At 38.0% G+C, this 15,508-nt stretch overlaps 1 protein-coding gene across 1 annotated transcript; it reads right to left on the bottom strand.

Annotated features, from left to right (window-relative positions):
- Positions 1-1,594: 1,594 nt before the first annotated feature.
- LOC140184087 (uncharacterized mitochondrial protein AtMg00820-like) lies at positions 1,595-1,978 on the bottom strand. The gene has a single exon (XM_072234373.1). The coding sequence runs from the start codon at positions 1,976-1,978 to the stop codon at positions 1,595-1,597; it is 384 nt and encodes a 127-aa protein (XP_072090474.1).
- Between the last annotated feature and the right edge of the window lie 13,530 nt (positions 1,979-15,508).

Here is a 15,508-nt window from a genome sequence, read left to right as displayed (position 1 = left end):
TAAATGCTTTGAAAATTTTTGAAAACACAAACTGATATTTAAATAAAATGAAAAGGTATTTCAAAGAAAATTGATTTTGAAAGGATATGCAAGCAAGCAATTTGAAAAGACAAGTCATAATAAAATTTGAAAATTAGAATTTGATTTGCCTTGATGAGAAACCTTAAAATAAATAATTTTTAGATTTATGATCAAAACAAACAATGAGGCCCACATCATAGAATTAGAACTTTTTCCTTTTGGGCCCAATGGTGGTTTTAAGGAAACACAAAGGACCACCAAAGATTCAGGTTTGACCCATATTAATTATTTTTACCAACACTCAGTCTGATATCTAGGGAACCTAGAGGGAGTCATCATTTGTCCATTTTTATCTCCTATTGACCTGTGAGACAAAAACACACAGAGAGCTACATCATCAAATTAATTCAAAAATTCAGCACCAACAATACACAAGGCAGTTCTGAACTTGCAAAATCTGTCTTTTGACAATGGTTTTGTAAATGAATTAGCAAGTTGATCTTTAGATTTTACAAATTACATGTCAATTGTTCTCTTTTCCACATATTCTCTAATAGAGTAAAATTTAACTTCAATGTGCTAGGTTCTTGAGTACAGAATAGGATTTTTAGAAATGTTTATTGCACTCATGTTATCACATAATAAAGAGATACTATCGCCTTGCAATTTATAATTTGCAAGTTATGTTTTAAGCCATAACAATTGTGAACAACAATAAGAAGTCGCTGTGTATCCAGCCTCGACTGTGGACAATGCAACAGTAGCCTGTTTCTTGTTAGACCACATGTTTAGCAACTGTCCAAGAAAGCAACAGATCCCTAAAGTGCTTCTTCTATCAACTTGGTCACCAACAAAATCTGCATCATAATATCCCACTATACAAAAATTGTCGGATTTAGGATACCAAAAACCAAAATTAGAAGTGCCATTTACATATCTAATGATTCTTTTGACGGCCAGAAGATGGAATTCTTTTGGATGTGATTAGAATCTAGAGCAAACTCCAACACTTTGAACAACATCCGGTCTACATAAGAGATCCAATGATTCCCTATACCTTGTTTCTTCCATATCTTTTCCATTTTCATTCTTTTCTAGTTTAGAGTTTGGATCCATTGGAGTGCTCATTTGTTTGGATTTTTCTAAACTAAATTTCTTTACTAATTCTTTGGCATATTTACCTTGGTGCACAAAAATACCACTAGGGGTTTGTTTGATTTGGAGTCCTAAGAAGAATGTGAGTTCTCCCATCATGCTCATATCAAACTCACTAGTAATTAATTTTCCAAATCAGCACACAAGGCTTTATTAGCCGAACCAAACACAATATCATCCACATAAATTTGAACAAGAATGAAGTTATCATTAAATTCTTTAATGAAAAGAGTTGTATCTGTGGTATCCCTTTGAAAATCATTTTTTGATAAGAAAGAACTAAGTCTTTCATACCAAGCTCTAGGAGTTTGTCTCAAACCATAAAGAGCTTTTAAAAGTTTAAAAACATGGTTTGAAAAATTGTTGTTTTCAAAATTTGGAGGTTGAGCCACATATATTTTTCTATCAATAATACCATTTAAAAGGGCACATTTGACATCCATTTGAAAAGTTTGAACCCTTTGTGAGTAGCATAGGCAAGTAATAATCTTATTGCTTCCCTTATTGCAACCGGAGCAAAAGATTCATCGAAGTCAATGCCCTCTTCTTGATCATACCTTTGAGCCACTAGTCTTGCTTTATTTCTTGCAATGCTTCCATCCTCAGCCAATTTATTTCGGAAGATCCATTTGGTACTGGTTACCTTCTTCCTATTTGAGGTTGGTACAAATATCCAAACTTTATTTTTCTCAAATTGGATTAGCTCTTCTTCCATTGCTTTAACCCATGATGGATCATTAAGAGCTTCCTTCACATTTTGAGGTTCTATTTGAGAGATGGGAGCAAGATCATTGTGTTTCATTCTTCTTCTATTTGATGATCTTGTGGTAACTCCTTAAGATGTATCTCCAACTATAAACTCTTGTGGATAGTTTTTCAAGAACTTCCATTCTATGGGTTTGGGTGATGCAAGAGCAGATCTAGTATGTTTTGGCTCTACAATGTTGAGATTTCCAAAATTCTCTACTGTAGTAAGAGACAAAACATAATTATCTCCTGTAATTTGGGATGCAGAGTTTTAAACAACAATTTCCTATCAGGGTTCTGATTTGTCTTCACCTTGAGTTTCACTTGAGTTTTGTTTAGTTTCAATTCCTGCATTATTTTCTTTAACAACACTTGAAATGGAGTTATATTCACAAAAGGTAACATGCATGGTCTCTTCAATGATTCTATATTCCTTAAGGTACTAGAAGAATCAAAATAATAAAATCATACAATCCTACAATTAATATACAGATATGCTAAATTGATCAAAATTGATTCTAATTATTCTCAAATATTTTCCCCTCAAATTCAAGTGGGGGCTAAGGATACCCATCTTGAGTTTGGATATCAAAGTTTGGAAATGAGTCGGATGATGAACCTTCATGAAGATATCGGCAATATGTCCAGTGTTCCAATAGCTATGAGCGGAATAACATCAATAAGGATATGTTGTCGAACAAAATAACAGTCAATCTCAATGTGTTTGGTGCGTTCATGAAACATATCATTATGGGAAATCTGAATAGCACTGCGGGATCATCATCCCAATTAGCATCTGAATACGCCTGAAGGGATAAAGATGAATGGGTAGAAAAATAAAGGCCATGAAATAGGGTGACTTTGATATAGCGAAGAATGCAAAGAACTGCAGCATAGTGAGTAGTAGAAGAAGTTGACAAGAACTGGCTAAGAACATGAATCGGATAGGCGATGTCTAGTCGGATGACAGTTAAGTAGACGAGTCCTCCAACTAACTATCGATAAAGAGTAGGATTATCCAATACAGTGCCATACATAGGAGTAAATCAAATATTAAACTCAAGAGCTGTAGACTCAATGCAGCTATTTGTAATTTTGGCTCGAGCAAGAAGATTTGAAGCATATTTAGCTTGAGAGAAATAGATGCCTTCATCGGTGGATATGACTTCTAGACCAAGAAAATAGCTGAGAGAACCAAGATCTTTCATCTCAAAAGTATGGTGAAGGGACTCCTTGAGATCAGAGATACCATCAACATCATCTCTAGTAATGATTATGTCATTAACATACAAAAGTAGAAGAACAACTCCATGTTTGCTTTTACAAATGAAGAACACATTCTCATAAGGGCTGCAAGTGAAACTAAGATTGCATATGGTGGTGCTAAACTTGTCAAACCATTCACGAGGAGCTTGCTTAAAGCCATAAAATTCCTTGCGAATGAGACATACTTTGCTAGAAGGACAAGGATATCCCAGAGGTGGTTTCATATAGACCTTATTTTTCAAATCCTCATTAATAAATACATTCTTCACATCCATCTGACTGAGAAACCATTTTTTGACTGCAGCGATGGCAAGGAGAGCTCGAACAGATGTAAAATGAGCGACTGGATCAAAAGTCTCTGCATAATCAATACCATACTCTTGCGTACAATGTTGAGCAACCAATCATGCCTTATAACGATCAATAGAACCATCAAAGCGAGTCTTGATCTTGTATACCCATTTACTACCCACAATTTCTTGATCAGAAGTAGGATCAACCAAGTTTGAAGTGTGTGCTTTTTCAAGTGCCTGGATTTCTACCTGCATTTCTTACTGGAAACTTGGATTAGTAGAGGCCTCTCAGAATGACCGAGGTTCATGATGATGAAGAATAGTAGAAAAATATTGATAATCAAGAAGATGAGGAGTTGGATTTCTTACCTTAGAAGAATGAGTGCAGGAAAGAGGCATGATAGTAGGAGCAAGAGCATCAGCCGGTCTGGAATCATCAGAAGATGAAGAAAACAGAAGAGAAAGGGCCTCGAGGGATGGACTTGAGATAGAACCTGTAGTATCATTAATAAAAAAGAGATCAACATTTGGAGTTAATAAAAAAAGTGACGGAGTAAAAGGAATGGACTCAAAAGAGGAAAAATTAGAGAACATGTGATGCTTCCAAAAGACAACATGACGAGATATATGAATACATCGAGAGATAGGATCCCAACAATGATAATCCTTGTGTTCAGACGCATAGCCAAGAAAACAACATATACGAGACCGAGGTTCAAGCTTATTGTGTTCATGAGGCTGAAGAAAGGCAAAACAGGAAACCAAATTTAAGAAGATAGTTGTAATTAGGAGAAGTTCGATAAAGACGCTCATAGGATGTAGTGTTACCAAGGACAGAAGAAGGGAGTCTAATGATAACATGAACAGTAGTAAGAACAGCTTCACCCCAAGTATGCTCAGGACAGGAAGATAAAATAAGCATTGCACGAACAAAGTCAAGAATATGGCGGTGTTTACGTTCAGCTTTGCCATTTTATTGAGAGGTATCAAGACAAGAAAACTCAGACAAAGTACCCTGTTCAGAGAGAAAATTTATAAGTTTGGAGTCACGATATTCCATAGCATTATCGCGTTTGAAGATTTTAATGACCTTTGAAAATTGAGTTTGAATCATAGTGGCATAGTTAATATAAATCTGAGGCAGCTCATGACGATTAGTCATAAGATAAACTTAAGTAAAATGTGAATAATCATTAATAAAGACTAAAAACTATCGAGCCCCTCCCATAGAAGCGGTGGGAGCGGGGCCCCAAACATCAGAATGAATAAGTTCAAAAGGAGAGCAAGCAAGAGAGGAATTATTAGAAAAAGATAAGGCAGGTTGTTTTAGAGTTTGGCAAGAGATGCAATCAAAACACTCATTCTGAACTTGACCTAAAACACCCCTAGACATAAGAGGATGTAATTTCCCTAAGGAGCTATAGGGAAAACGGCGGTGCCACAAGTGAAAAGTAGATGGAGGGAGAATAGCATGGATATTTGACGTAGAAGGAACATGAACGTTCTTGAGCTCAAACAATCTTCTGACCTTACAACCAGTCCCGATGATATTTCCCGTCCGATGATCCTACACACGACAACCAGAAGTAAAAAATTTGTCATCAAAATTGAGCTCAACAAGTTTACCAATAGAGATAAGATTAAAATTTAATTTTGAAATAAAATAAGTATCAGGAAGATAAATATTGGACTCTGAAATACATCCCTGATGTGTTGCATGCAAGATGGAACCATTAGCAGTGTTGACAGAAGGTGCGTTTGCAGTGGTCGACAATGACGAGAAAAGATGTCACAAAGGAGGCATATGACTAATACAACTAGAATCAAAATACTATTCAGAATTACCTGGAGGGGTGAAAAGAGCAGAAGAGGTATTACCAGAAAAAGAGAGAAGTTCCTTAAGAAGAGATTCAATATCTGATAGAGAGACAGATGGTAGGTTGAGAGAGGTAGAATTGGTGGATTCGATAGCAGCAGTAGCAGTAGAATTAGGTATATTCAGAGAGTTGTTATAAATCTTGTGATGAGGTTGATACTTGTTCTGATCTGAACGTGGTGGTCTAATAGGACAAGTAGTAATCAAGTGACCCGAGAGCTTACAATAATGGTAAAATAGTTTCGGGCAATTGGGGCGAATGTGACCTTTCTATTTGGATTTACGACATTCAATAGAGGGACAATCAAAGAAGGGGTTCCCAGGACAGTTATAGTTTCGACAGAATTCGCCCTTTCTATCAGTGGTAGCAAAGACAGTTTCACTCTTAGATCGAGTCAATCCCAAGTGTGTTTCTTCAGACTTAAGACGAGGAAGAGAATCTTCAAGACTAGGCAAGGGATTTTGATGAAGAAGAGAAGCCCTAATCGGGTCATAGTCATCAGTAAGCTCCATAAAAAACTGTGTGAGACATGTCCAATTTCGATAATCCTCATATGCCTTAGCATCAGTAGAATCTTTAAGAACAGGCTCATAAAAGGTCAATTGATCCCAAATAATTTCCATATGAGCAAGAAATTCAAAAACCAATTGGCCACGTTCTTGCTTAAGTCTATGAAGCTCCTTTAGTAGTTGATACTGATGAGAGAGATCAAAACTAATGTGATGCTTTGCCAAATGATCCCATACCTCTTGAGCAGTTTTAAAATCCCAAACTGTAAATGAATACCGGGAGTAGAAGTGTTGCAGAATCAAGTGATAATCTGGTAATTTTCACTATCCCAATCTTCTAGTGTCTCTGCAAATTCCTTCTCCACATCCTCCTTAGAATTGGAGATTGATGAGCAGATATTTTATACGTTTTTTGGGGGTATTTTCATATAGTTTTTAGTAGGATCTAGCTACCTTTTATTATAATTTTTATTAGTTTTTATGCAAAAATTATATTTCTGGACTTTACTATGAGTTTGTGTGTTTTTCTGTGATTTCAGATATTTTCTGGCTGAAATTGAGGTACCTGAGTAAAAATCTGATTCATAGGTTGAAAAAGGACTGCAGATGTTGTTGGATTCTGACCTCCCTGCACTTGAAATGAATTTTTTGGAGCTACAGAAGCCCAATTGGTGCGCTCTCAATTGCGTTTGAAAGTAGACATCCTGCGCTTTCCAGCAATATATAATAGTCCATACTTTGCCCGAGTTGTGATGACGCAAACTGGCGTTTAACACCAACTTTCCACCCTATTTTGGCGTTAAACGCCAAAAATAGGATACAAGCTGGAGTTAAACACCCAAACTGGCACAAAAGCTGAAGTTAAACGCCAGGGATAGCCTCTACACGTGAAAGCTTCATTGCTCAGTCCAAACACACACTAAGTGGGCCCCTAAAGTGGATTTTTGCACTATCTATCTTAGCTTAATCATTTTCTGTAAACCTAGGTTACGAGTTGAGTATAAAAATTACTTTTAGAGATTCCTTCAGTATCTCATGACATTTTACATCTAAACTTGTATTTCCTATGGCATGAGTCTCTAAACCCCATGGTTGGGGGTGAGGAGCTCTGTTGTGTCTCGATGGATTAATACAATTACTTCTGTTTTCTATTCAATCGCGCTTGATTCTATTCTAAGATATTCACTCGCACTTAAACATGATGAATGTGATGATCCGTGACACTTATCACCATTCTCAACCTATGAACGTGTGCCTAACAACCACTTCTGTTCTACCTTAGATTGAGTCTTTATCTCTTGGGTTCCTGGTTCACGAGTTTGACTGCCTCTCCTGACAACAGAGCGTTCAAGTCGTGAATCCAGAGTCTTCGTGGTATAAACTAGAATCAATTGGCAGTATTCCTGAGATCCGGAAAGTCTAAATCTTGTCTGTGGTATTTCGAGTAGGATCTAGGATGGGATGACTGTGAAGAGCTTGAAACTCACGAATGTTGGGCGTAGTGACAGACGCAAAAGGATCACTGGGTCCTATTCCAACACAAGTGAGAACCGACAGATGATTAGCCATGTATATGGACCATTTTCACTAAGAGGACGGATGGTAGCCATTGACAACGGTGATCCACCAACATACAGCTTGCCATGGAAGAAGCCTTGCGTGCGTGAAGAAGAAGACAGTAGGAAAGCAGAGATTCAGAAGACAGAGCATCTCCAAAACTCCAACCCATTCTCCATTACTACATAACAAGTATTTATTTCATATTCTTTTATTTTTCGCAATTAAAACTAAGAACCCTTATTAATATCCTGACTAAGAGTTATAAGATAACCATAGCTTGCTTCAATCCGACAATCTTCGTGGGATCGACCCTTACTCACGTAAGGTATTACTTAGACGACCCAGTACACTTGCTGGTTAGTTGTGTGGAATTGCAAAAGTGTGATTGTGATTTCGTGCACCAAGTTTTTGGCGCCGTTGCTGGGGATTGTTCGAGTTTGGACAACTGACGATTTATTTTGTTACTTAGATTAGGAAAAAAAATTTCTTTTTGGTTTAGATTCTTTTACTTTCTTTTCAAAAAAAATTCTTTCAAAAATATTATTTTTCTTTATTAATTGTTTGTTTTTCATTGAGTCTAGTTACATGTTTTAAGTTTGGTGTCTTTTGCGTTTTTGTCATCTAAAAATATTATATAATAATTAAAACCTTTTTCAAAAAAAAAAATAGTTTTTCTTTGTTTAATCCTTGCATTTGTTGAATGTGTATGTTTTTGGGAATAGTTGCTCCTTTGAGTCTTCCTTTCTAAAATCTTTTTAAAAATAATTTTTCTTTGATTAAATCTTCTATCAAATTTTAAGTTTGGTGTTCTCTTGTTAATTTTTCTTTAGTTTTCGAAAATTTTATTTTGGTTTTCTAAAAATTTTAAGTTTGGTGTTCTTTCTTTTTGTTCTTGTTGTTCTTGTGAGTCTTCAAAGTGTTCTTGAGTCTTCTTTGTGTTTTGATCTTAAAATTTTTAAGTTTGGTATTCCTTGGTGTTTTTCCTCCAAAATTTTCGAAAACAAGGAGCATTAGATCTAAAAATTTTAAGTCTTATGTCTTTTGTGTGTTTTTCTCTTTCATAATAAAATTCAAAAATAAAAAATATCTTTTCCTTTAATTGCTCATAATTTTCGAATTCATTCGGTTGATTTGTTCAAAATTTTTAAAATCATATCTTTTTCAAAAACTCCTAACCACTTCCTCTCTCCTCATTCTTTTTCGAAAATCCTCATAAAATATTTTCAATTTTTTTATTTTATTATTCTAATATCCATTTTATTATATAATAAAACTAATAAAATAAATCCACATCATCTCCATTTTTTCATCATGGACCTAAGTGGAAATGAACAGTCCAAAAGGACTCTGGGGTCATATGCTAACCCCACTACTGCTTCATATGGGAGTAGTATCTGTATACCCCCCATAAGAGCTAACACTTTTGAGCTAAATCCTCAGCTCATTATCATGGTGCAACAAAATTGCCAGTATTGCGGTCTTCCACAAAAAGAACCTACTGAGTTTCTGGCACAGTTCTTACAAATTGCTGACACAGTACGTGATAAGGAAGTGGATCAGGATGTCTACAGATTATTGCTGTTTCTATTTGCTGTAAAAGACCAAGCTAAGAGGTGGTTAAATAACCAGCCCAAAGCTAGCATAAGAACATAGAAACAGTTGTCAGATAAATTCCTAAATCAATATTTTCCTCCAAAAAGGATAACACAGCTAAGGCTGGACATCCAAGGCTTTAAACAAGAGGATCATGAATCCCTTTATGATGCATGGGAGAGGTACAGAGAGATGCTAAGGAAATGCCCGTCTGAAATGTTTTCCGAGTGGGTGTAGTTATACATCTTCTAATATGGACTTACAGAAAAAGCCCAGATATCTCTAGACCACTCAGCTGGTGGATCTATACACATGAGAAAAAAATTGACGAAGCTCAAGAGTTCATAGATACAGTTGCTAGAAATCAGCATCTATACTTAAGCAGTGAGTCCTCTATGAAAGAAGAAGCTAAGGCGGTATCCACTGAACTTAGTCCTCCAGAACAGGATACTGAATCCAATCAGCAATTATACTATCTAATAGAACAGCTAGCAGAGTTTAAGGCAATGCTACAAGAAACCAAGGATGCAAACCAATGTTTGGAGGAACAATTGAATCAGACAAAACAGCAGTTATCAAAACAGATAACAGAAGAGTGCCAAGCAGTTCAATTAAGAAGTAGAAAAATATTAAATACCTCAACTCAAAGCAACAGAAAGCCAAGAAAAGAATAACTGACAGAGAATGAGCAAGTTGCCACCCAAAATTCCTTTGTGGATAGTAAGAGCCTAGAGAGGAATGATTCTGGCGTTCAAACGCCAGAAAAGGGTGAAAATTGGTGTTAAACGCCCAGTGGATGCCCAGTTCTGGCGTTCAAATGCCAGAAAAGGGTGAAAAGTTAGTGTTAAACGCCCAACCCATGTCCAGTTCTGGCGTTCAAACGCCATAAAAAGGTAGGAATCTGACGTTAAACACCCATTCCTCCTTCTATCCTAGTGTTCAAACGCCTATGAGGGATCAGACACCTACAAGTGCTGATAATAACCCCCTCAAGAAGGCTTCTCAACCTACCTCTGTAGGAAATAAACCTGCAGCAACCAAGGTTGAAGAATACAAAGCTAAAATGCCTTATCCTTAGAAACTCCGCCAAGCTGAACAGGATAAACAATTTACCCACTTTGCAGACTATCTCAGGACTCTTGAAATCAAGATTCTGTTTGCTAATACCCTCTTATGCTAAGTTCATGAAAGAGATCTTAAGCCATAAGAAGGATTAGAGAGAGACTGAAAAAGTTTTTCTCACTGAAGAATGCATTGCAGTCATCTTAAAGAGCTTGCCAGAGAAGCTCAAGGATCCTGGGAGCTTTATGATACCATGCACATTGGAGGGTACTTATACCAAGACAGCTCTACGTGATCTTGGGGCATGTATCAACCTAATCCCTGCAGCCACTATCAGAAAGCTTGGCTTGACTGAAGAGGTCAAATCAACTCAGATTTGTCTTCAACTTGCTGATGGCTCCATTAAATATCCATCAGGCGTAATAGAGGACAAGATTGTCACAGTTGAGCCATTTGCCTTTCCTACTGACTTTGTAGTGTTGGAAATAGAGGAGCACAAGAGTGTAACCCTCATTCTAGGAAGACCTTTCCTAGCAACTGGACGAACCCTCATTGGCGTCCAAAAAGGGGAAGTGACCCTGAGAGTCAATGAGGATGAGTTTAGGCTGAATGTTGTTGAAGCAATGAAGCATCCAGACACATCAATGGACTGCATGAGAGTTGATATTATTGACTCCCTGGTAACGGAGATCAGTATGGCTGAGAGTCTCGAATCAGAGCTAGAGGACATCTTTAAAGATGTTCAGCCTGACCTAGAGGTACCAGAGGAAGTAAAAGAACCTCTGAAAACTCCTCAGGAGGAGGAGAAACCTCCTAAACCCGAGCTCAAACCATTACCACCATCCCTGAAATATACGTTTCTGGGAGAAGGTAACACTTTTCCCATAATCATAAGCTCTGCTTTAGAGTCACAGGAAGAGAAAGCACTAATTCAGGTGCTAAGGACACACAAGACAGCTCTTGGGTGGTCCATTAGTGATCTTAAGGGCATTAGCCCAGCCAGATACATGCACAAGATCCTACTGGAGGATAATGCCAAGCCAGTGGTTCAACTGCAAAGGCAGCTGAATCCATCCATGAAGGAGGTGGTGCAGAAAGAGGTCACTAAATTACTAGAAGCTGGGATTATTTATCCTATTTCTGATAGCCCCTGGGTGAGCCTTGTCCAAGTTATACCTAAAAAGGGAGGCATGACAGTGGTTCATAATGAAAAGAATGAATTGGTTCCTACGAGAATAGTTACAGGGTGGCATATGTGTATTAACTATAGAAGGCTCAATACAGCCACCAGAAATGATCATTTTCCTTTACCATTCATAGACCAAATGCTAGAAAGACTAGCAGGTCATGACTATTACTGCTTTTTGGACAGTTATTCAGGTTATAACCAAATTGCAGTAGATCTACAGGATCAAGAGAAAACAACATTTACATGTCCATCTGGAGTATTTGCCTACAGAAGGATGCCTTTTGGTCCGTGCAATGTACCAGCAACCTTTCAGAGATGCATGCTCTCTATCTTCTCTGATATGGTGGAAATATTTCTGGAAGTCTTCATGGATGACTTCTCAGTATTTGGAGTCTCATTCAACTCCTGTCTTGATCATCTAGCACTTGTTATGAAAAGATGCCAAGAGACTAACCTGGTTTTAAATTGGAAAAAATGTCACTTTATGGTGACTGAAGGAATTATCCTTGGGCATAAAATTTTGAACAAAAGAATAGAGGTGGATTAAGCTAAGGTAGAGGTAATCAAAAAATTACCACCACCTACCAATGTTAAGGCAATCAGAAGTTTTCTGGGACATGCAGGATTCTACAAGAGGTTTATAAAGAATTTTTCAAAAATCGCAAAACCTCTGACTAACCTGCTAGCAGTTGATACACCATTTGTCTTTGACACAGAGTGTTTGCAGGCCTTTGAGACTCTGAAGGCTAAGCTGGTCACAGCGCCTGTCATTTCTGCACCAGACTAGACATTACCATTTGAACTAATGTGTGATGCCAGTGACCATGCTATTGGTGCAGTATTGGGACAGAGGCATGACAAGCTTATGCACATCATTTACTATGCCATCCATGTTCTAAATGACACGCAGAAAAATTACACAACCACAGAAAAAGAATTGCTTGCGGTGGTTTATGCCATTGATAAGTTCAGATCCTATTTGGTAGGATCAAAAGTGATTGTGTACACTGACCATGCTGCTCTTAAATATCTACTTACAAAGCAGGATTCAAAACCCAGGCTCATAAGATGGGTGTTGCCTCTGCAAGAGTTTGATATAAAAATAAGAGACAGAAAAAGGACAGAGAACCAAGTAGCAGATCACCTATCCCGAATAGAACCAGTAAAAGGGGCATCCTACCCCTCTACTGAGATCTCTGAAACCTTTCCGGATGAGTAACTCTTTGCCATTCAGGAAGTACCGTGGTCTACAGACATTGCAAACTATAAAGCAGTAAGATTCATACCCAAAGAGTACATCAGGCAGCAAATAAAAAAACTGACCTCTGATACAAAGTACTATTTGTGGGATGAGCCATATCTCTTTAAGAGATGTGCAGACGAAATAATCCATAGATGTGTGCCTAGAGAAGAAGCATAGAAGATCATATGGCATTGTCATGGATCACAATATGGAGGACATTTTGGAAGTGAGCGAACAGCCACAAAAGTCCTCCAATGTGGCTTCTACTGGCCTACCCTATATAGAGACTCCTGAAAGTTTGTACGTAACTATGACAGTTGCCAGAGAGCTGGTAATTTGCCTCAAGGTTACGCCATGCCTCAACAAGGGATCTTAGAGATTGAGTTGTTTGACGTATGGGGTATTGACTTCATGGGGCCTTTCCCACCATCATACTCAAACACTTATATTCTGGTGGCTGTAGACTATGTATCTAAATGGGAAGAGGCAATTGCAACACCCACTAATGATACTAAGACAGTGCTGAAGTTCCTCCAGAAACATATCTTTAGCAGATTTGGTGTCCCTAGAGCACTAATCAGTGATGGAGGCACTCATTTCTACAATAAACAGCTTTACTCTGCTATGGTCAGATACGGAATTAGCCACAAGGTGGCAACTCTATATTATCCACAGACGAATGGGCAAGCTGAAGTCTCTAATAGAGAACTAAAAAGAATCCTAGAACGGACTGTAATTTCCCGTAGAAAGGATTAGGCAAGGAGCTTGGATGATGCTCTCTGGGCATACAGAACAGCATTCAAGACCCCTATAGGAACTTTTCCATACCAGCTTGTGTATGGGAAGGCCTGTCACCTACCCGTGGAACTGGAGCATAAAGCCTACTGGGCAACCAGATTCCTGAACCTTGATGCTAAATTAGCTGGAGAGAAAAGATTTCTCTAGCTGAATGAGCTAGAAGAATTCAGACTCAATGCTTTTGAAAATGCAAAAATTTACAAAGAGAAAGCAAAAAGGTGGCATGAAAAGAAACTGTCACCCAGAGTCTTTGAGCTAGGACAAAAGGTTATGCTGTTTAACTCTAGGCTCAGACTATTCCCTGGGAAATTAAAATCCTAGTGAAGAGGACCATATGTGATTACAAGTGTGTCACTATATGGATATGTAGAGCTTCAGGATATTGACTCTGACAAAAAAGTTCCTTTTTAATGGACAGAGAGTCAAGCATTATCTTGAAAGCAATATTGAGCAAGAATGCACAAAACTGAGACTAGATTAAAGCTCAGTAAGGTCCAGCTAAAGACAATAAAAAAGCGCTTTCTGGGAGGCAACCCAACCATTGGCTTAGTTTATTTATTATTTAAATAATAATTATAGGAGTTTGATATAAATTATCTTCAACATTGATTCTCAATTACAGAAGTTCACAGAGTTACAAAAGGATTCATAGCAGAAAGCATAGAAAAGGAGCTCACTGGCACGAAAACGCCAATAAGAGGCACTTTTGGGCATTTAACGCCAGTAAAGATACCTTTCTGGGCGTTAAACGCCAGAATGGGTACCATTTTGGGCGTTTAACGCCAGAATTAAAGCATCCTGGGCATTTAGAAAAACACCCAGTGATAAAGGCTTTCTAGCGTTTAGCGCTAGCCAGGGTATCTGGCTAGGCGTTAAACGCCCAAAACAAACACCAATTGGGCGTTAAACGCCAGAATGGATGCCATTCTAGACGTTTAACGCCAGGAATGTAGAGGGGAGGAAATTTAGTTTCCAACTCAATTTTGTCAAATTTTCATGTTTCCAACCATAGTTTCTTGCATGAATATGTTATAAATTCTCTTAATTCTCATTTTTTACTCTCCTTCTATTCCTCTCCTTTCCTTTCTTTTGCTTGAGGACAAGCAAACCTCTAAGTTTGGTATGTTTTTCATGATCACTGAGTTAAGATTCACCAATGTCATGGCTCCTAATGGAAAACAAACCACTCCAAGAGTTAAGAAAGAGAACATTCCAAAACCACTTTGGAATCAAGAGAGGTTCTTAACCAAAGAACATGGAGGCCATTACCACAAAATAATGGGTCTAAGGTTAGTGATCCCGGAAGTTAAATTCGATCTGAAAGAAGATGAATATCCGGAGATCCAAGAGTAGATTCGAAACAAGGGATAGGAAATCCTAGCCAATCCTGAGACAAAGGTGGGTAAAAACATGGTTCAGGAATTCTACTCAAATCTCTGGCAAACAGACAAGCAGAGAGTGACTGGAACTGCCTTCTATACCTTTCGAACTATGGTCAGAGGGAAGATTATTTACTTCGACCTGGACAGAATAAGAGAGGTTTTTAAGCTGCTTCAACTACAAGATGATCCAAAATCCTTTAATAGGAGAATGGTGAGATTAGATAAGCGCTTGGACCAAGTTCTAGAGGACATATGCCTCCCTAGAACCAAGTGGATAACCAACACAAAGGGTGTCCCAAATCAACTCGAGAGAGGAGATCTCAAACCAATTGCTAGAGGCTGGCTGGACTTCATTGGGCGTTCTATACTGCCCACCAGCAACCGCTCTGAAGTCACTGTCAAAAGAGTCGTGATGATTCATTGCATTATGCTGGGAAACAAAGTGGAGATTCATCATCTGATTTCTTGTGAGCTTTACACAATTGCAAACAAGAACTCCACTGACGCTAAATTGGCTTACCCAAGCTTAATCTCTTTGTTATGTAAAGATGATGGGGTAAAGATGGGAGTGGATGAATATATCTCAGTTGAGCACCCAATCACCAAAAAGTCAATGGAAGGACAACAACTGCAAGATAACTCCATCAAAAGGAGGGCGCAGGAGTTCCTCCCAGAAATCCCTTAGATTGACTACTGGACCCGCCTAGAAGCATCTGTCACCATGCTGCAAGAAGCTATGGATCAACTTAAGGAAGAACAGCAAAATCAAAATAGCATGCTTTGCAAACTGCTTAAAGAACAAGAAAAGCAAGG

Source organism: Arachis hypogaea, chromosome 4, assembly GCF_003086295.3.
Source record: "Arachis hypogaea cultivar Tifrunner chromosome 4, arahy.Tifrunner.gnm2.J5K5, whole genome shotgun sequence".
NCBI classification, from domain to species: Eukaryota; Viridiplantae; Streptophyta; class Magnoliopsida; order Fabales; family Fabaceae; genus Arachis; species Arachis hypogaea.
The sequence above is the reverse complement of the archived record's forward strand: the minus strand, read 5'-3'. Positions and strand labels throughout refer to the sequence as shown.

Coding starts and splice junctions, on each gene's coding strand:
- LOC140184087 (XM_072234373.1), bottom strand. CDS start 1,978: ATGAAACACAATGATCTTGCTCCCATCTCTCAAATAGAACCTCAAAAT.